Raw genomic sequence first — 21,446 nt, forward strand, 5'->3', positions numbered from 1 at the left:
AATACTTGGTCCTTGTGCACCATTAAGAGATTGTTGACTTGGAACAAGTCGCTCACAGTTCAACCCTGGAGGCTGATGCGGTAACAAGGTTGCGGGTTAACAGCTTCACGTCTAGTATCACCATCAACTTTTAACTTAAATGCTTTCAAGACAACGGGGAGCCGCGAGTGAGTCTGTTTATTTCTCATGAAACTTTGTGTTGATTTCTTGTTAGCAGTTAGCAGCTTAGGTTAAAGTTAAGCTTTCGATGCTAATCAAAGTTAGCATGAAGCCACTTGTTTTTCCTCGTTTAACATCACAGTTTTCACGGTTTTAACTGGATTTTCCTAAACGCCTGTCATCGATTTAATCTGACTTGTGTTCAGAATTTGTTAGTTTATTCAATCAATTCAAAACAAAGTTTTTTTTTTCCTGTTAAACAGCCTGGATGTTCACAGATCATCAATGGGCGACTTGGTGTTTCTAGCGGACCAGCAAAGCGCCGCTCTGGTGGTGTTTTTCTTTCTCCAACCTGACTCCAAAGACCTGAATTACAACGAGGAGCTTTGCTCCAAAGGAAACGAGCTGATTGCATCCCGGGAGATCAACGATAATGGAAATCAGCTGGAGGCTGAGGAACACGGAGAGCTGCAGGCAGACGGACATCTGCCTGGAAACATCACCGGGTGTTTGGATGATGTCCTGCCGCTTGTGGAGCTCCCTCAGCCGGGTCAGTAGCTCTGTGTCCCGTTGAGAAGCCTGGACGTCAAATTTTACACACAGTAGCGACAAAAAACTGGAGGATGAGCTTAATTTTCACAGCCAAAGCTGGTACTCATGATCAAGATGCAGTAGAGCAGAGGCGGATCTAGACCAGGGATGTCAGGTTGGGGCCTGCTGCTTTTTTCATGGGGAGGGGAAAATAGAAAAATAAAATAACAGGATACCATTTCCACCAGAGGATATATTATCCTTGAGATGGTAATGTTTCCTCTGGAGCTGCAGATCACTGATCTAGGAAATGGAAAGTGATCTCGTCTCAACAAAGAAGAAACTAAAACTGCAGAACCTCCGTTTTTATTCAGTTAACATAAATCTGTGAAGGGGAAAATAAATGAGTAAAAAGGAGGAATTGGCTGTTTCTGTGCCATTAATATCATCCTAATAAACCTATCTAGTATTATGTGGTGAGAAAAGGGCACTGGCCCCCACGTAGAACCGCCCATGGCCACCGAGTCACAGCTGATCTGTTTTTTCTTTCTACAACAACAAACCAGGAAACTGAAAGTAAAATCAGACGACACCGATACTGCTGGGAGTTTTATACTTCCCCTTCAGTTCTACATCCAAACCTGTTTTGTTGCATTGCATGTGATATAAGAACGTCCACTGATCAGGCAGAACATTATGACCACTAACAATTATGTTAACATAATGGGCGTGTGGAAGGAATTGCAGAAAATATTTTCAAAGAGGTCATTTAAAGAGAAAAATCTACCAGAATCTGACTTTGAAGTATTAGAGCAAAGCTAGTTTATATATTTATATTTATATTGGAGAATAAAGTAATAATAGCCGGACAGAGATGCATTTTTCTTCCAAAAACTATCATAATATTATGAGACCAAAGTTTTTTCTTAAGAAAAAATCTTTTCTTAAGAAAAAATCTTTTCTTAAGAAAAGATGACCAGCCTGGTCATCTTTTGTGGTTCTTTCGTCAAAATAGATTATTATCTGTAAAGATTAATCTGAAATATAACTTCATAAGATTCTCAACATTCCACATTTTAGTTTTTTGTTTTTCATGTTGGAGTTCTCATAAAATTACTACATCATTCCTCTAATGTTACGACTAGTTAAAGAAAAATCAGTCTGGCCCTAATACTTTGTCGTAGAGTTGACCTACATTCAAAGTCCTGGCAAACAAGATGGCCGCCCTGGGCGATGACATCACTCTGAATTATAGAAACCAGAGGAGTAAAACATATGCTGTGCTGTTTCTTTCTTTTCTCTCATAGTTGCTCCACGGTCTTATATTGGTTGAACAGATTGCTCAAGTGCCAACAAGTAAGGAAATAAAAATTCCAGGTAGTTTGAGGAGCAGAATGATCAGTTTGACTTCATCTACTAGCCTCCAAATTCCCCATGTCAGTGAAATCCAGCGTCTGGGAGACGTGATGAAAGCCTCTCAGCCTTGCTTTTATCAACATGGTGTCAAAAATCCTGCAGGAAACCTGAGAGTTTAGTGGAGATCCTGCAGGAAAACGCGCTGCAGACGGCCGTTGTGTCGGCCCTGATGGGTGTCGGAGCTCCATCAGAGTCCAGACCGTTCAGCAGTTTGTGGAGGGAAGTGATGGTGCTGATGCTCGGGCTCTTATCTGTTTCTGCAGGAGGCCAGCAGGAAGTCATCCACATCCAGGCCGTTGCTCAGGAGCTGAGAGAGATCGCAGCCCAGTTTGAGCTGCAGGTGGTGGCGCGGGCGGCGCAGAACCTGGCCAGGAACGTCTCCGAGTCGCCTTCTGAGGTGAGCTCTGCTCCGCACCGCTGCGGAAAATAACAGCAAAGGTCACAGCTAGCACTGGGCTGCAGCTGATGATTATTTTTGTTATGGATTAATCAATGATTCTGATGATTAATCAGATTTAAGAACTGGCACCTTCTGCAGATTGTTCATTGAATCACTTGAGCCTTTTTATACAATTTTAGAAATATATAAAAAGATGCAAACAATTCCTTTTTAAAATAATAAATAAAATGGCACTATGTGCCTGGAAAACGCGTTACTGTCTATATTTTTGCAGTTTTGTCTTAAGATCTGCTCAGTGTGTTGTTCTTGCAGCAAATTTCCTTTTTTCCAGTCGGTGCGTCTCCAGTTAATGATTGATTACCAAATTAGCTGCCGATTATTTCACTAATTGATTAATCCTGATTGTCGCTGGCTTTTGCTGCTCTGACCGGTTCTTCTGCTGCCCATCAGTTGGGGAACCATCTTGTGAACGAGGTGGAGCGGCTGCTCCGGGAGGTTTCTGTGAAGGACTTGCCCCAGGAGCAGGTCGTCGTGGCCCTGACCTTGACCCTGGTGAAGGGCGTCTGCATCCAGGCTCCGCGGCTGCTGAAGGGCCTCTTCGACACGGCCGTCCAGTTCATCTGCCATCGGTGGACCAGATGAGTTTCCTGCAGCACAGGAAGTGACTGAAGGCTTTGGCCCCGCCCCCTCAGCCCAGCTGTGCTCGCAGAAACGTTACTGATGGAAGGAAACTGAAGACTTATTCATAAAGAGGGAACTGAAAGTTAACACTTGAATTTGTTTCATAGTTTACATGTTTCTGTTTACTCAAGCCTGCATTAAATATGCATGCAAATCACTTGAATTAAACTGTTTTTGTCTGTGCATTAGGGCTGGTCTACCCAGAACTGCACTGTAATTTCAGCTCTTGTCTGCATTGAGCTCACATTTTATAATTCATGTAAATAATAAACAGCCAGAGATCAACTTCTGTCTTGACGGTTTCATCGTTTTTGTTCCGGTTTCAGATTTTCAGCTTTAGTGTTTGCAGCTCAGACTTTTGGTTTTACTTTGAAGCCTCTGCATGGAACATGGTTGTTATGCAACAAAACGTTGCAACTCTGGGATTTTTACCGATTAATCACATCTTAAAAAGAAACAAAAGAAAACTAGCCGAGCAAAGTAAAATTATGACTTATGATCAACTAAACTTGAATACCCAAAATTTAGGAAATTAAGATTTTAAAATAAACTTATTTCAGTGATTTAAAAAGTTCACTATGTGCAAGTACATTCATGGAAAGTTTAGTGGAAGGAAAAGAGGGAGGAAAAATAGATGGAAAGTGCAGCGTGCAGAGGATTGTGAAGCAAATCCTATTCAAGAATTTGGTTGAGGTCCACAATGAAGGTTGATTTCATTGGCCAGCAGGACTGCTTTAATCACCATGGTAACAACATATCCCATAATTTAGACCCCAGCGTTTCCTCATCAGTCTGAACTTATAAATTAAAACGCATAAATACAACTTCCTTTTTAAGAATTACAACTTAGTCTTTTAATTATTTGTAATCACAAGTTTTATCAATAAAACTAAAAATTACGACAAACTCAAATATGGCAAATTCTTGTAAATGTGACTTATCCTCTAAAACTCAAAGTTGTACCTTATTTTTGTAAATATTACTTTAAATTTGTACGTTTTATCAAGAAAACTATGACTTCTTTTATTTTTTCCTTTCACGGCAGGAATTGTCTTCCATATTTCAGCTCCTGTTTTACAGCAGCATCATGAAGAGGCGCATCAAACTTTCATATTCAGATATTTCCACTCGTCTCTGGGGGGAAAAACTAAGATTTTATTCACAAAAAACAAAACCCATGTTGCATGTGCAGTGAAACATGACGGATCATTTTCATGCCAGAACTTCCGGCCCGGATTCTCAGAAAACAAAATATTTCATCAATATTCATTTTTCAAAAAAATTTAAATCCCATTTTGCTGCTGAAAAAGTTAGAAAAATCATCAAAGGAGAGACAGAAACGGACAGAAGAGAGCGAGGAGGAGACGATCCTGCTGCAGGGCCCGGTTCTTCTGGACCGGGCCGACTAGAGAAACCCGGCACTACGGAGCTTTTACATCAAGAATAGAACATTTATTTGACCTGGACATATTTCTACCTCCTCCTGAACAGAATCACGCCGAAGGTCACCGCGGCGACCAGAACCAGAACCGCTCCGCCATACAGCAGAACCGGGAACTCCTCCTCCGGTTCTGGTTTTGGTTTCGCCGGGTCCTGGGGCGACGCTTTGGGGACCTTCAGAACCGGGGCCTCTTCAGCCAGGACCTCTGGCACAAGGGTCACATTGGAATCCGGTTCTGGTTCTGGTTCTGGTTCCAGTTCAGGCTCAGTGTTCTGCTTTGGGGTGCACGCTGGTTCCGGCGGGGTTTCGGGTTCTGCTGGTTCTGGCGGGACTTCCTCGGCCCGAGTCGTGGTTTCCACCTGGACAGGCACTGGGGCGGGTTCTGGCTCCGGGTCGGGTTCTACTGCAGGAACCGGAGGCGGGGCTTCTGCCCCTGGGGACAAACTCTTAGGAGTCTCCATGACGACGGGCTCCTCCGGCAGCACCAGGGTCGATGGCGGCAGAGTGTGCAGAACCGGGTCTCCGAACTCGGCCCGCAGCGCCGCCAGGTCGCTCTCGGTCATCAGAAGGCTCATCATGCTCTCCTCGATGGCGTCGCCGTCGGCGTCGCCGCCCTCCTCCAGGAGCTCCGCCTCCTCCCGCTCCACATGGACGATGTCGGAGTTGGAGGAGTTGTTCTCGCTGCGCTCCTCGGCCAGAGCCACGCTCTCGCCGCCGTGAAGGTCCTTCACGTCTTCGGGGTCCATCGGATCGACCTGCGCCCACGAATCGTGGCCGCCCAGGGACGCCGGCAGGCTGTCCGTCTGCCAGGCGCTCGGCTTGCCTCTGTCTCCGGTGCAGAGCGTGTCGGGCTGCTGCTCCTCCGACAGGATGTAGATGTCGTTGCTGTCGTCAGCGACGGCCGCCGCAGCCTCCTCGTTCTGGTCCAGGCTCAGAACTTTACCCTGCGGACAGAACCAGGCAGACAAGATGGCGGACACGCATCAGAACCAGTAAAATCATGGCTGCATTCACGCAGTAGGTTCTGATTCCCAATTCCAGTTTGATTCGGTGTGAAATACAAATATTTTGTACTTCATTGTTTCTGTCACTAATTAATTAGTGCTTTAGCATTAGCACAGCTAATGTTTAATATTAGTGCTTTAGCTTTAGCACAGATAATGTTTAGGATCAGTGCTTTAGCATTAGCACAGCTAATGTTTAATATTAGTGCTTTAGCTTTAGCACAGCTAATGTTTAGGATCAGTGCTTTAGCATTAGCACAGCTAATGTTTAGGATCAGTGTTTTAGCATTAACACAGCTAATGTTTATTATTAGTGCTTTAGCTTTAGCACAGATAATGTTTAGGATCAGTGCTTTAGCATTAGCACAGCTAATGTTTAATATTAGTGCTTTAGCTTTAGCACAGCTAATGTTTAGGATCAGTGCTTTAGCATTAGCACAGCTAATGTTTAATATTAGTGCTTTAGCTTTAGCACAGATAATGTTTAGGATCAGTGCTTTAGCATTAGCACAGCTAATGTTTAATATTAGTGCTTTAGCTTTAGCACAGCTAATGTTTAGGATCAGTGCTTTAGCATTAGCACAGCTAATGTTTAGGATCAGTGTTTTAGCATTAACACAGCTAATGTTTATTATTAGTGCTTTAGCTTTAGCACAGATAATGTTTAGGATCAGTGCTTTAGCATTAGCACAGCTAATGTTTAATATTAGTGCTTTAGCTTTAGCACAGCTAATGTTTAGGATCAGCGCTTTAGCATTAGCACAGCTAATGTTTAATATTAGTGCTTTAGCTTTAGCACAGATAATGTTTAGGATCAGTGCTTTAGCATTAGCACAGCTAATGTTTAATATTAGTGCTTTAGCTTTAGCACAGCTAATGTTTAGGATCAGTGCTTTAGCATTAGCACAGCTAATGTTTAGGATCAGTGTTTTAGCATTAACACAGCTAATGTTTATTATTAGTGCTTTAGCTTTAGCACAGGTGATGTTTAGGATTAGTGCTTTAGCTTTAGCACAGCTAATGTTTAGGATCAGTGCTTTAGCTTTAGCACAGGTGATGTTTAGGATTAGTGATTTAGCTTTAGCACAGCTAATGTTTATTATTAGTGCTTTAGCTTTAGCACAGCTAATGTTTAGGATAAGTGCTTTAGATTTAGCACAGCTAATGTTTAGGATCAGTGCTTTAGCTTTAGCACAGTTAATGTTTAGGATTATTGCTTTAGCTTTAGCACAGCTAATGTTTAGGATTAGCGTTTAAGCTTTAGCACAGCTAATGTTTAGGATTAGCATTTAAGCTTTAGCACAGCTAATGTTTAGGGTCAGTGCTTTAGCACAGATAATGTTTAGGATTAGTGCTTTAGCTTTAGGACATGATTAGTGGTTTAGCTTTAGCACAGCTAACCTTTTAGTCAGCTTTGCCCAGATGAAGGTTCAGGACAGAAATCATTGAGCCTGTGAAGGATCCAGAGGAGTTCAGTCTGGTTAACATGTTCATTTCAGATGCCGGTTGTTTCCACCTTGATGTTCATATAAATGGTAGTTCAATTCAAAAATACTTTATTTATCTCAAAGTTAAATACAACGTTGTCATAACTCATATCATATAGTCTTTGGTTAGCTGTGGGGATGTGAATATTTTCATAATTTTCAGCTCCATAATTCAGGTGATAAAACCTGGAACATGGTGTGGATGGTGAGCAGGATTTAAGCGGCGGTGTCCGTCGTTTGACTGACAGGAAGGGCGAACGGTTTGATGACACAGCAGACAGAAAGCGTCTGACAGCAGAGCGACTCTCTCATTTTCAACCAAAGAAGATCCAGAGCAAAAAGAAAATAACTGAAGGTTATTCTCTGTGCATGTCAGCTGGATGAGAGCAGAGAGATTAAATCTGGGAGCGCTCCAGCGTTATCCAACATCCGTATTCTCCCTAAGCTGCTTTACATGTGGAACAGCAGGAGCACTTCCCAAAATCCTCCAGAACGGCCTTCCCAACGCCAATCAGCTGCTTTCCACCCACATTAACCAACTTTTAAAGGCAGTTTAACAACAGAAAGTCACTACGAGCCACAGATGAGACATTTCAAACGCGAAGCTTTACCGTTTTATCCCAGCTGACCTTCAGGTCGGTCGTGCAGATTTGCGTTTTGCCGTCCTTGAACTGTGCTGCAGCTGCCAAACATTAACCTACGTTGGGTTTTGTTGCCAGGTTCAGATCTCAGCCCTCCCCTGAAGACAAAACCCAGACGGCAGATTCCTGGGTCAGAGCCAGACCCGCCCGTTTTCACTCTCACTGAACAGCCATTTAAAAATTCAAATCTGACCGGAGATCAGCACAGGCAGGGCGACCAAACCCCCCACAGCTCCCATCAGGCTCATGACGGTGAAATTACCAAATTAAATCCCTAAACTCATCAAAACTCATCATGTTAGCATCGTTTTGGTAGCTGCAGTTCTCAGAGACCAACTAAACATTTAGCGGACTCATCCGGCTCCAGGCGATCGATCGGGTCGCATCAATAAGTTCACCATCTTGGCACCGAGAGCAAATAAGTTCTGAAAATTCAACTGGAAAGTAAAAGTCAGAAATTATCTTAAAAAAATATAAATCAGAATAACAATCCTGAGTTACTTCAGAGCCAAACCACCGGATCCTTAAAGGGAATCTGGTTTAGTCTTGTAGAGCTAAATAAACTTCAGGAGTCGGGAATGTTGCGGCCGGAGCTTCCAGAGGTTCAGCGCCTGCAGACGTCTGGCCGATAGTTAGAAAACCTGACCTGTTAGAAAAGTTGGCAACAGACTGCATATGTGCAGACTAGAGCTCCAACGATTGATTATTGAAATAATTGGCAACTAATTTAGTAATTGATTAATTATTAACTGGAGTATAGACTCTAAAAAAGGTCATTTTCTGAGAGAACAACATGTCCAGCGCAGTAATTTAGCCAAAACTGTACAAAAGAAATAAGATTTAAAGATCTTCTTAAATCTTCTCTACCCAGATCCAGATCTCCTGCAGTGGCAGTTTTGGCTTCGCCTGGTTCAGATTCTGGAAAAAAAATCACCTTTTGCTGTCTGATTATTAATCAATAAATAATCACCAGATCATCCCTACACTGTATTGATGTTCAGCTTATTTTCTTATTTTATTAGATCATTTATTTATTTGCATTTTAAAATGGTTTTATAATATTGTACATAAAAGGCAGTCTTTTGTTTGATTAATCGATTAATCACCGGTATACTAAATTATTATTAAATGATTATTATTACTAAAATAATCGTTAGTTGCAGTCACAATTTTCTTATTTAAAAAAGTAATTTATGTATTTATTTGGATTTTTTAATGTATTTTTAAATCACATAAAAGTACTGAATTTTTTAAATCTGATTAATCGTCAATAATTGATTAGTAAATTAATCATTAACGTGATGCTCATGAACAGATCTGATGTTTTTCCAGACTGAGATTCTCTGAGTGCTCAGCTCATTTTTCTGGGTAGATGCTAAAATTTTTAATAACCGGATTAAAATGATTTCAGGTCTGTCCACACTGGAGGCATCAGCCGGGTTCTGGTTCCGGTTCATTAATCAGACCGTTAAAGCGCCGCTGTGAAGGCCCAGTGACGCCTGCTGAGGGTTTCATTAAAAGTGTTGTTCCCGCCCTGCGCCGCCTCGGTTCTGCTGCTGATCCAGAACCGCAGCGACGGGTCATGATGAACGTATTCCACCCTGGAGCCACTGAGCGAATCGCTTACGTAAGTCAGCGAAGCCGCTGCAGCGCGAGGCAGGCGGCTGCAGCGCCAGGCAGGCTGCTGCAGAGTGAAGCAGGCAGCTGCAGAGTGAAGCAGGCAGCTGCAGAGTGAAGCAGGCTGCTGCAGCGCCAGGCAGGCTGCTGCAGCGCCAGGCAGGCTGCTGCAGAGTGAAGCAGGCTGCTGCAGCGCCAGGCAGGCTGCTGCAGAGTGAAGCAGGCAGCTGCAGAGTGAAGCAGGCAGCTGCAGCACCAGGCAGGCGACTGCAGAGTGAAGCAGGCAGCTGCAACGCGAGGCAGGCAGCTGCAGAGTGAAGCAGGCGGCTGCAGCACCAGGCAGGCGACTGCAGAGTGAAGCAGGCGGCTGCAAAGCGAGGCAGGCAGCTGCAGTGCCAGGCGGGCGGCTGCAGCGCCAGGCGGGCGGCTGCAGCGCCAGGCGGGCGACTGCAGAGTGAAGCAGGCAGCTGCAAAGCGAGGCAGGCAGCTGCACTGCCAGGTAGGCGCCTGTGGCGAACAAACGGAGCTTCAGAAATGTTTTACATCTTCCTAGATATCCTGCTTTGACTATCAGCTGTCGGTTTACAGCGTTTCATCTTCGTCCTCCAGGATTCAAACGACTCAAACCGCAGAGAAAATGTCTGACGTCAACTTTGAGCTCAGCAGTTTCCAGAGGGAGAAGGACGGTTGGCTGATTCTTCGCGCTGCCGGGCCTGCAGAACCCGACCCGGGCTTTGTTCCTGCCAAACCGACTGTGAGCCACATTAGGCTCATAATGAAGCTCATTGTTTTCCGCTCCAAAACCCAACATCCTGCTCCGGTTTCATCTCTGAGACGTTAACCGCGGCCTGGCAGAGAAAATACGAGATCTGGAGTTCAAAAAAATAAATGCCATGCAGAGAAACAAAGTCGGGCTGAAACGATTAATCCTGATTAATCGATTATTGAAATAATTGTCAACTAATTTAGTAACTGCTTAAAACCAAAAGTATTCAGACTAAAGAAAAAGGCCATTTGCTGGAAAAAACACATTCAGAGCCAAAACTACAACAAAAGACACTTTTGGCATTTAAGATAAAACCTTTGTCTGAAATATGTTTTAGCCAAAACTCCCAAATTATTATTCGCTTATTAGAAATGTATATAAAAAAAAAGCTAACATTGTACTAAAAAGGATTAAATAGTTCAATGATAAATCTGTAGAATGCAGCCATTTTCATCCGATTAATCGATTACAGAAACAATCGTTAGTTTCAGCCCTAAAAAGAAGCCAAAACAACCACAGGAGGCGGCGGCCATGTTGCCAGGAAGAGGAGATCTTCTCAGCATCTGGAAATCAGTTTGGGTTTTTTGTCGCTCCGCAGGAAAACGTCTCACCTCGGCGTAAAGTCCTGCGGCGCCGGATCGCACCTCAGCGCACAAATCTCCAGAGATCCAGCAGGACAGGAACCACAGGACGGAGCGCAGGTCGCAGCGAGGGAGCCGGGCGCGAGCATGCAGCCGTCAAAGTGGAAGAGATGCAACTTTGCTCCCACTGGCTGCTGTCGGCCGCTGGGCCCTCCCCTCCCTTCCTCTCCCTCCTCTTCATGCCTTCATCAGCCGTCCCGTCATCTGCTCAGCTGTGACGCAGCTCTGTGGCGTTAACGTCACGTGACTCCTCATCGGTGACCTCGTTTGCAGCCAGCAGCGCTCCCCTCACTGCTCTACAGTAAAAGCTGAAACGACGGCGTCGACCTGCAGCGTTCGCCATCGGTGACCGACCAGCCAGTCAGTCAGTCAGTCCGGTTTTTAAATAACTGCAGCCTCTAAAACAAATTAAACATCTTCCCAATCTGAACCGTCTTCTCCATCGTATCGATTACAATTCATCAGTTTCTCATCATAAGAAGTTTGATTGATTGTTATCAAGATTAATGATGTTGAAAAAAAACTGTCCATATTGCTGGGACTGTTAATTTGACTGTTTTAATCCCTCGCTGTCACATCCGATATGGATTAAATGCAGTGAAAAAAATCACTTCCTTCCTGTTGGTTATTGCCAACAGGAAGGTTTTTCAGGATTCAGCTACCTGAAAACGTAGAGATTAATAGTTTCTGCCACCACTTTTCTTGTTCTCACAATAATCCCACAAAATATTGTGATAAATCTTCGGGTTCATATCTTCGTCTCGCCCAGCGCTGATCAGGGAATGTCGGGAGAAACGGATCCTATTTGGATGAATGTCGGGAGAAACGGATCCTATTTGGATGAATGTCGGGAGAAACGGATCCTATGTCGATATTTGTTCTATAACTTTGAATTGAAACTGTTGCTCATTTAGTGTTCAATTAAAATGTGACTGATTGATTACAGACTTTGTAATTAACGCCATTAAAAAGTGAAATAATTACTTTGGGGAATCTAATCATTTGAATCCAATGTGTGATTAAAAAAAACATACAAGCATTTATGTAACTTCCTTTAGTGATAAGAACATTAAGTTAAACTGTTCAACATCTCCTGACTGACTGGCTGATAGCAGCATCAGCTGCAGAGCCCCTGTTACCGACCGAGTTAATAAACTGAACCTGGACATTATAATAATCTGAGCTGCAGCAACTTAACGTTTCAGTCACTGCAGCTCATTTCATTCATCCGTTTTGATGGAGCCAATGGTTTGTTGAGGTTCTCAATCATTTTTAAATCACAAATTAAAGGTTGGACCTTTCTATAATTTAAGAGAACATGCAGCTCTTCCTCTGCAGCCTCCACCTGCAGCGCGTGACTCACTGCTGCCCTCTTGTGGCTAATGTAGCAGCTGCATGTCGGTCTGAACGTAAACACGCAGAAGGTCCTGTTGTCATGTTTTCCGTCTCAGAGGACAGAGGTTAAAGGTCACAGCCCTTCTTACCCTGGACTGAAGTTGTTTTTGGAGAACGCATTCACGTCTTCTGACTTTAAAATCAGTCAGACATCGGGAATCAACCATTTCTCTGGATTTTATTTCCGGTGATATCATCAGAGGAGACGTCCTCAAAGTTTTACGCTTTACGGAAACGACTCGCCGCCATCTCTCCTTAGTTCATTTCCCATAATGCAACACAAACCAGAGCTACGGGAATCCCTTTGGGTCAGTTTGCAGACGACCTTTTCCCCCTCTGCGTGCGGTCGAACACTCACCCATCCTCCCTGCTGGACGATAATGTCCTCCTGCAGGCAGCGCAGCCCCAGCTGCAGCAGCGTCTTCACAGGCTTCCCCTCGAACAGCAGCGCCCGCAGCAGCAGCAGCGGCACCAAAGCCTGTCAGAGACGACCAACCAGGTGAGGAAGCTGCGTCACCTGACGTCAGGGAAGGTGACGCAGCAGCCGACCAGAGGCTCACCGTGTTCCAGGCCGACTCGGTGTGGCTGATGAGATCCAGAGCCGTGCGCTGAAACCTCTGGTAGTCCAGGTCACTGAAACACCAAACAACACTTAGATCTGGCTGCAAAGGAAATGATTAATCTGATTAATCGATTGCTGAAATAATCAGCAACTCATTTTGTAATCGATTAATCATTAACTGGAGAGCACACACTCATAAAATGGCAATTTGCTGAAAAAACACAGCATGTTGAGTGCAGCCAAAACTGTACAAAACATAGAAATTTAAGCTAAAAGCCTCTTTGTCAACAGGAAGTGGATTAAATAAGTGCTGACTGCTTCCTCCTCCATTTGAGACAGAAAAGTAGTGGGAATCTGATTATTTTGTTCTTGGTCATTTATGCACATGGCTCCTCTTGTCCTACTGATTTCGTGTTTTCTTGTTTTTAAAAACCTGTTTGAAATAAAATAAAATTAAAATAAAAACAATATGTTTTACCCAGAACTCCTTAATTGTCAGTTTTAGCTTCTCTTGGTTCAAATTCACTACATGAATGCTACATTATCACTTTTTAGGCAACAAAGTGTTTATTGTCTTAATTAAAAAAAGAAACTGATTATTTGGACCATTAATGCAAATCAAAATGAAAAATATGTACAATATTTTTTATCCAATTAATTGTCAGAATAATCAATAGATACTCGATTACTAAAACAACTGTTAGCTGCTGCTGTATTCGTGTCCAACATCAGCGTCTGACCTCATAAATGCTTACATAAAGAATACTGAAAAAGGTCAACAAGCCGAGCGACAGCCTTTGTTCTGATCGCGCCTGATAACGAAAGCCCTCTGTGTGAAACTCTTGGGTAAATATTTCCACAGCTCCGCTCACCCGGACAGCAGTTCCTCCACGCCGGCGGAGAGGTGAGGGCCGAGCTCCTGGGACACGCCGTGCCCCAAGGCGGCGAGGCACTCCTCCACGGAGTTGTCCGGGTTCGGCGGGCAGAACACCACCGACTGGCGCAGGTCGAAGTCCGACTCGGAAAACGCTGGAGACGGGAGGAAGACGCCGTGAAAACGACAAGAAAAAGCTGCAGGACTGGAAACTCTGATCAGAAATCAGGAGGAAAAATAAAAACTTGAAATGAGTTGCTCAACACCTCAGACATGTTTTCAGATTGAAAACACCTGAGAGAAGCTTCCTAACCACTACACTGGCGCAAAAAGGTTGGGGGCAGTGGGGCAGGTTTTGGGCAGTGAGGGGCAGGTTGGGGGTAGTGGGGCAGGTTTTGGGCAGTGAGGGGCAGGTTGGGGGTAGTGGGGCAGGTTTTGGGCAGTGAGGGGCAGGTTGGGGGTAGTGGGGCAGGTTTTGGGCAGTGAGGGGCAGGTGGGGGGCAGGTGGGGGTAGTGGGGGGCAGTGGGGCAGGTTTTGGGCAGTGAGGGGCAGGTTTTGGGCAGTGAGGGGCAGGTTGGGGGTAGTTGGGGGCGGGTTGGGGATAGTTGGGGGTAGTGGGGGGCAGGTTGGGGGTAGTTGGGGGCAGTGAGGGGCAGGTTTTGGGCAGGTGGGGGCAGGTTGGGGGTAGTTGGGGGCGGGTTGGGGATAGTGGGGGGTGGTGGGGGGCAGGGTGGGGTAGTTGGGGGGCAGTGGGGCAGGTTTTGGGCAGTGAGGGGCAGGTTGGGGGTAGTTGGGGGTAGTTGGGGGGCAGTGGGGCAGGTTTTGGGCAGTGAGGGGCAGGTGGGGGGCAGGTGGGGGTAGTTGGGGGGCAGTGGGGCAGGTTTTGGGCAGTGAGGGGCAGGTTGGGGGTAGTTGGGGGGGGCAGGTTGGAGGCAGGTTTTGGGCAGTGGGGGGGGGCAGGTTGGGGGCAGTGGGGCCTCATTCACTCAGGCAGTGGAAACTTACAGTCATTGACTTCCTGCTCCAGCTGCTTCAGCTCCTCGTCGATCTGCTGCTTCATCCGTCTGCTCCTCTCCCACTCATCCTGGGCGTCTCCTTAACACATCAGACCTGGACCAGCTTTAAATCTGCATCTACCAACTAACATGCTATCCTACATTTATCTGAATGTTAGGTCAGGTTAGGTCAGTGCTGATAATCCTCTTATTCCTCGTTTCTGCTCCATTGTCTGATCTGATAAATAAACTGGTTTATCTTCACATTTCCTCATATTATAATCAATAATTTTACTGATATTGGTGCCTGTTTACAGTTCAAACAGGCAAAGCCCCTGATCTGCACCCTTATTTTACGCTTTACACTCAGTTTGATGAACAAATATTGAGTTTTCCTGTAGGCAGGAGACCCTGGACAGGCGGCTGCTGACTCCCAATACAACAGAGAGGAAAACCCATCAGAAGGACTTCAGAGTGAAGCTCATGTGGGAGCAAATCATTCTAGGCGAATAGCCGAGATGTAACCAGCCGTGAGAGGCGAGGAGGTTTCACACCAGCTGGGCAAACTCCCGCTAACGCGCTAATGAGCTTTAAAACGTCTAGCGCACTTACTTCTGCCTAAATTATTTCTTTTGAATAAAGTTTGACGTCTGTGTGGAAGTTTTGCTCATCGACTTAAGAATCCTTCGAGTAGTTAGAGGTTTATGTTTATGCTCTTATTTTGACATTTGTTTACACAGCGGTTCTGTTTCCTCTTTTTTTTTTTTTTTTTTTACAGAAACTTTATTAAGCAAGAGGCTGGTTGGAGCTTTAGCATTAGCTTCCACTAAAATACCATGTTGGATTAGCACTTTAGCGTAGCTAACGTTTAGCACTTTAGCGTAGCTAATGTTTATGATTAGCGCTCTAGATTAGTGGAACCAACTTTTTAAGCCCATCTTTTCATTTCACACAGACGTTTCCACCACGTTACACGAGTCACATGATCAACAACCGGCTGTTGCTACTGGGGCAAACCATGAAGAAGAAGACAACAGGAAGTAGCTTAATGACTTATTTACGTGGGATTTTAATTGCGAAATTGTGTTTTTTCAACATCAGCAGAATACTGACAAAGTTTTCCGCTCATCTGTAATGGAATGCAGCCGGTGACACGTCCTGGACAACACTGTGATCGTTACAGGCTGGCTCTGCTGATCCACCTCCTTTGCTTTAGCCACTCCTTTAAATATCCTGTTTATGTTGTTACAGAGACTTGCAGAGATGGTTTGAACTTCCTCGTTCTCTCTTTCTATGGTCACCTTTGCAAGTCCTCTGGGATTTGGGGTCAAAGTTCAGATATTACCTGAGCTTCTGAGATGCTAATCAGCTGTTTCTAGTTGCAGAAATAACACTTTGTCGCCATAGTAACACTATCCAAAAGTAAAAAGCAAAGAGAAAAATATCCTTCCCAATAATAATTGTCCAAACAGCAAAGCAGAAAATGAACAAAACTTTAAAATCAGACCCACCAACACAAAAGGGCAACTGATTTAAATAAAAACTAAAGATAAAATAAAATCCGCCTTTTTTTTGTTTAGTTTTTGAGAGGCGGCCCCCGTTATTTCCCCTTTGTCCCGTTTAGCCTGGAGGCCCAGCGCCGGGCTGCTCTGCTGCCTCAGCAGGCAGCCGGTCCGGCCGCTCTGTCCGCCCGTCTGCTGGTGTGAGAGTAATCCTACCATGATTACTCATGACAGGCTGTCAGAAACGGGACCGGGTCGAGCGGAAAGCAGGGATCAGTCGGTCATTTGGAGCTTTTCAAACGTGCTGCAACTCAAAACCTCCTCTCTTCTACTCGATTTATGAACCTAAAGCTAAATGAAAGCAGCTGTTTGTGCTTCTTCCACTGCAGTTTAACGCGGAGAAGCACCGCAACCAGAACGCCAGCGGGAAATTAAGGATTTGGGTTCAAATATGCAGGAATGGGGGGAAATAACTCATGCAATCCCAAAGTAAGATTTCAATAAATAAAGCAGACATTTCTGTCAGTCTGGACATTGAATGAGAATACAGATGAGCTGAGAGTGTCTCAGATGAAGGTGGATTCTTCAGATGTCTGCCGAATGCAGTTTCATGCCAAAGCCAGAGAAGCTAAACTGGAGAACAGGTGGCTACACGCCCAACAACTCAAAATACTTTGAGCTGCTGCTACATGAGCAAGCACCAGGCTGCAACGACTCAGCAAATCATTCTGCAATTACAATTCCTTGCTGCTGACGAATGCTAAGCGCTATTAGCCCGACCTGGCCCAGGTATCGGTTCGGGTCGGCCTACAGACATGTTGCAGTGTGACGTCACACACACAAGCTCCTGCCCCCCAATGCGTCCTGCTGGGGGGGCAAAAAGACTGCCCTGCTACGATGATGGCTAGCATTGGTTTTAGCAGTGAAGTTGCCAACATAGCGAGCTAAATCTAAAATGTGTGCATGATGTCTAAGGGGACGCAATGCTTTGCTACTGATAGCCAACGCTACAAAAACTAGACGACAAGGTCAGGACAAGGTCAGGACAAGGTCAGGACAGAAAAAAAAACAGTGAGAGAGGAAAGTAGGTCAGTTATAATGACTTGACTATGAAAACCTTAGTCTTCATAGTCAAGAAGACTATGAAGTAAAAAAGACTACGAATTTAGTTTCAGTAAAAACTAAATTCGGTTTTACTGAACCGAATTTAGTGTTTCGGTTCAGTAAAAAAAAAGAATAATAAGGCAACCTGGACACCGACTCTGACAGGTCGTCAGGTGCTTAAATTAGCCAATCAACCACCGCTGTGTTAGCTTAGCTAATAGCTAGTAGCTAATCTTCCACAGTAAATCTTAATGACTGCAGAATAAACATCAAGTCTAAAAACAAAACTGTGACAAACTGAATGTTCGGTTCATTGTGTGGGAAATGTTTGAGTGTTTTTTTGAAACATTAGCGGTGTTGTTGTCAGTTGCTACGGCAACGGGACTGTGTGTAGCGTAGCCAACACAGACAGAGAGAGAGAGAGGAGTAGGAGTGGTTCTGAGTTATTCCCCAGCGGTTAGTCTGTGTCGTTTTCCCTTTGCTGCTCGCTGAATGACGGTCATGTCCAGGTTTAGCTCATCTGTCCTACAGCAGCAGAAACGCTCTTTCTGTCCGCCAGCGTTGACATTTCCTGACGTCAACAACAACGTGCAACATGTCTACAGGCCTAAAGTCTGGGAAAAATGTCCACTACATGCATTACGTTCATCTGGCATGTTATACAAGGAAATGCACTTTGGCTAGCATTGCATGTACGTCCTGATCAATAAGAGTAATGATGAAAAATGGATTAGAAATATCTATTTAATAAAAACACCTTTTCACACTCCAAAGACTGAAAGTGAAATGCAATTCAAGTTTGAATTTTTTAAAAGTTAATGTAAAAGTTTAGTGTGTCATCAGTTTGTAAACTTTAAAAAGTTTTTCCTATTTCAAACTTGAGACTTAAAGTGACATTTTAATCATTTTGCCTTTTACACAACAGAATTATTTTTTATTTAAAAACAAAACAACGAGGAGCTGATTTGCTTCCTGACAGCATTTCATGTTTTACATATTTCCTCTGCTAGCTTTTAGTCGTCACTACAGGACAGACACGACCATTTTTCATTGGCTTCGTCAATAAATTAGTGGTTCACCAAGACAAGCGAGTTTTCCTCTCACCTAGCTCTGTAGTTGGGATCCTTGATCTGTGGGCCGGCAGCTTTCTGAGGAAGTTCAGCACGATGTATTTGGTTTCGTAGTGGAAACATGGAGGCACGGCGGCCGAGGCACCGCAGGACGTCATGACCGCAACGCTTCAGATTCACAGGCACATCAAGTTTTACCGTCGACTCTGGACGACTGGCCTGGGGAAGATTAAACCGTTTTTAAGTTGTCATGGAGACCAAGTTATACAGCCTTCTGAATAATCATGTTTTCTTTTAAATAGCAATAACAAAAAGGGCTAAAAATTAAAAAGAATCCACAGTGGGTGTTTGTTTTTAAACGTGTGTTTACTTAAGTTCCATGTCATTATTACATTATTTGAATGTTTTATTAGAGACGTGCATAAAAACCTAATGATTCATTCAAAATTGCGTTCTTTATATGATAAAATCATTTAACATTATTAAAGAACTAGCCATTAAATTCAATGATGTTCAATCAGAGTAATTAAATTAAAACCAATTAAATTATTCAATTAATTTCTTATATTAAGTTACATTTTCAGTCATTTTTGTTCACAGGTTGTTTTTTTAAAAAGTATGAATATTATTGACATTTTGTATTAAAGAAACTATTTACATTTTACTCTAATTGTTGCTCAATTTCACACATTTTTCACAATTTTATTTAAATTATTGCATGAATATCACAAAACTCCCTGAAGATTGATGCAGTTCACCAAAGGAACCTATAATAATAATAATAATAATAATAATAATAATAATAATAATAATAATAATAAAACACGCTGAAACACTTTATTTTGCTTAATAATTAGTTAGTTTAAAAAATTTTAATAAAAGTAATAATACTACTAATAAAAACATTTTTTAAATACACATATGGTGCTTATTTTATTTTTGTTTTTCCAAATTAATTTACGTTGTTAAACGTCCAAATTCCAATATATTTATCCGATCCTATCATTTTGCCCCTGGTGATAGTTTATCATTTCAGCTAAATTATCACCAGATCCAAAAACACAAGACTGAGCTATGAACTAAGTCCTTTTTTAAAATAACATTTAATGAGTTTAAATATTAAATCATGATTTTTATTCACAATTATAATTTTTTTTTTTGAAAATCACTAAAACATTTAAATAACTATAAATTATTTAGCTACTTCATTTAATGCATACATTTATACTTTTATTTCAAAAGTCATGTAGTTAATTGCTTATTTAACTACATATTCATTGTTTTTTTGTTTTTTTTAGATAGTTTCAAAACGCGGACTGGTAAAATATGTCAAGTTAACTAAACTATGAAAACACTTCCGGTGTAACTGTCAAAATAAACCTCATGCTACTTTATGTTGCCCAAATTCAGTTAGACTTAAAAAAAACACATGATTTATTCAGATTACACACAGCTTTTATAGCAGCATCAAACCAGGTTACGTTGTCATAAAATAGCAGCATCACGGTGGTGTAAAATATTTTCAATAACCAATAAGAGATCAATATTATCTGGTGAACAACAAGCTGATATTTAAAGGAAAAAAAAAACGTTTTTAGTATACAAACGTTGCTGGAAGCCCCGAGTCTGTTTTCAAGCTACATTAGCTAGCTTAACGTTACACCTTTAAACTGCCAAGAAATTACAAAACTTCTATGCAACTTTCTAACGGTCCCGCGGGAGCCATTTTCTCACCGTCCTTGTCCTGAAGGAAACCAAATGCTAACAACCGCCAGGCTGGACGCTGTTTTACGCCACGACCCCTTTGCAGCAGCGGTATCTGGAGTGAGCGGACCACCGCTGGTTGGCAGCAGCAACAAACTCCCGGACACAATGCGCTCCGAATGGATCACAAGCGCGCGAAAATGAAACGCCGGGCTTCCTGTGAAATCCTTCAAGATAAAACTTCCGTTTGCCACAAAAATGGCTGTGGTTATATGTGGAAGTAAGTGGAAATAAAGCGGATCCTTCGAACCGTTTGGTCCCGGTGAAAGTCAGTTGTGTACATGGCCCACCGTTTTCCACCTGTTCTGTCCGTTTGATGTCATTGCCCTTCTATAGGGTGTTTTACGGCTTTACGATGCATTCAGGTACATCTCGTACACTAGACTATCCACATTTAAATGCTTTTAAAACGCGTGAATCAACTTTTTCTCACATCCAATTTCACCATGGCCCTACTTAGTGCTCCATAAATAATGTTATTAACTATTTTAAAGTAGATTAACGATTGAAACTTTTAAACCTTTCACATTTTGTCAAATTACAAGTTTCAATGTATTTCATTGGGATTTTATATGGAATCCAAACGAGTACAAATAAAGATCTGAAAACAGTGATGATCATATCTATTCAACCCTCTTCATTTTAAAACCCCGAACTTTGTACAGCTCAAACAGACATGGACTTGTTGCTCTTATCAGTTGAATTGTTTAATTTTGTAAATAAATTTACACCATTTTATCTTTGTTGTTGCATTTTGATGCCAGCTTGACCACATAGATGACCACATAAATAACACTGATTAAATTACTGAGTGTAAAAGAAATGCGTGATATTTTCATCATCAGGTGTCACAAAGCTCTTTGGTTAGTCAGTGTTTTTTTCTGAAAACGATATTACCACATATTTCCGACCTGAGTGAATGCACCATGGCGTGAAAACCCGACCCTAAATCGCTGTGTAGAAGCGCCTTTTTAGAAGATGCATCAGGGCGTCCACCATTGTGTGAGTGGCAACCTGGACAAGTCTGGTTGGGGCGACAACAAGGTCCTTTAAAATCTAAATGTTTAGATATTAATATGTATTTGTATGACAATAAAATCCAAATATTCTTCTTATTATTGTCATTGTTGTTATTATAGAAGTGAGGAAAAAATACTAGAAGTTGCAAGAATATTTCTTTCAAGCCATTATAAAGAATCCAACCATAATCAGTTATATCATTGGATATTGGATTTTTTAAATCATGTCACTGATGTGATGTGAAACAGAAGAACCTTTAATGCCTTACCTTTTAAGTATAACTATGTAGAGCTAAATTGGGGGTATAAAGTTTGTTAATTTTCTTTTTCTTTTTTTACTAAAAAAAATTTAAGTGAAAATTTTGTTGAACATCTT

General features: G+C 42.8%; 2 protein-coding genes across 5 annotated transcripts; one reads left to right on the plus strand and one right to left on the minus strand.

Moving 5' to 3' along the window:
• Positions 1 to 18: 18 nt before the first annotated feature.
• bida (BH3 interacting domain death agonist) lies at positions 19 to 3,472 on the plus strand. 2 transcript variants are annotated; one of them, XM_081608404.1, is made up of 4 exons: positions 19 to 167; positions 423 to 709; positions 2,370 to 2,503; positions 2,957 to 3,472. In XM_081608404.1, the coding sequence occupies exons 2-4, from the start codon at positions 445 to 447 to the stop codon at positions 3,146 to 3,148; spliced, it is 591 nt and encodes a 196-aa protein (XP_081464530.1). In that variant the 5' UTR covers positions 19 to 167; positions 423 to 444; the 3' UTR covers positions 3,149 to 3,472. The 2 variants fall into 2 exon arrangements, with proteins under 2 accessions (XP_081464530.1, XP_081464531.1); XM_081608405.1 differs by having other exon boundaries at positions 29 to 167; positions 438 to 709.
• Positions 3,473 to 4,322: 850 nt separating this feature from the next.
• Positions 4,323 to 20,376, minus strand: bcl2l13 (BCL2 like 13). Of its 3 annotated transcripts, none has more exons than XM_017301710.2 (7): positions 20,022 to 20,376; positions 18,322 to 18,506; positions 14,622 to 14,708; positions 13,614 to 13,770; positions 12,740 to 12,812; positions 12,538 to 12,657; positions 4,323 to 5,572 (listed from the first exon to the last, which is right to left on the minus strand). In XM_017301710.2, the coding sequence occupies exons 2-7, from the start codon at positions 18,443 to 18,445 to the stop codon at positions 4,661 to 4,663; spliced, it is 1,473 nt and encodes a 490-aa protein (XP_017157199.2). In that variant the 5' UTR covers positions 18,446 to 18,506; positions 20,022 to 20,376; the 3' UTR covers positions 4,323 to 4,660. The 3 variants fall into 3 exon arrangements, with proteins under 3 accessions (XP_017157199.2, XP_008434714.2, XP_008434715.2); XM_008436492.3 differs by having other exon boundaries at positions 14,622 to 14,711; XM_008436493.2 differs by lacking the exon at positions 20,022 to 20,376 and having other exon boundaries at positions 14,622 to 14,726; positions 18,322 to 18,455.
• Positions 20,377 to 21,446: the final 1,070 nt, after the last annotated feature.

Source organism: Poecilia reticulata, chromosome 6 (assembly GCF_904066995.2).
Source record: "Poecilia reticulata chromosome 6, P_reticulata-male-v2, whole genome shotgun sequence".
NCBI classification, from domain to species: Eukaryota; Metazoa; Chordata; class Actinopteri; order Cyprinodontiformes; family Poeciliidae; genus Poecilia; species Poecilia reticulata.

Coding starts and splice junctions, on each gene's coding strand:
- bida (XM_081608404.1), top strand. CDS start 445: ATGGGCGACTTGGTGTTTCTAGCGGACCAGCAAAGCGCCGCTCTGGTG. Junction 710..2,369: donor TGTGGAGCTCCCTCAGCCGG/GTCAGTAGCTCT, acceptor CTGTTTCTGCAG/GAGGCCAGCAGGAAGTCATC. Junction 2,504..2,956: donor TCTCCGAGTCGCCTTCTGAG/GTGAGCTCTGCT, acceptor GCTGCCCATCAG/TTGGGGAACCATCTTGTGAA.
- bcl2l13 (XM_008436492.3), bottom strand. CDS start 18,445: ATGACGTCCTGCGGTGCCTCGGCCGCCGTGCCTCCATGTTTCCACTAC. Junction 14,712..18,321: donor GATCCCAACTACAGAGCTAG/GTGAGAGGAAAA, acceptor TGATGTGTTAAG/GAGACGCCCAGGATGAGTGG. Junction 5,573..12,537: donor TCGTCCAGCAGGGAGGATGG/GTGAGTGTTCGA, acceptor TTCTGTCCGCAG/GGTAAAGTTCTGAGCCTGGA.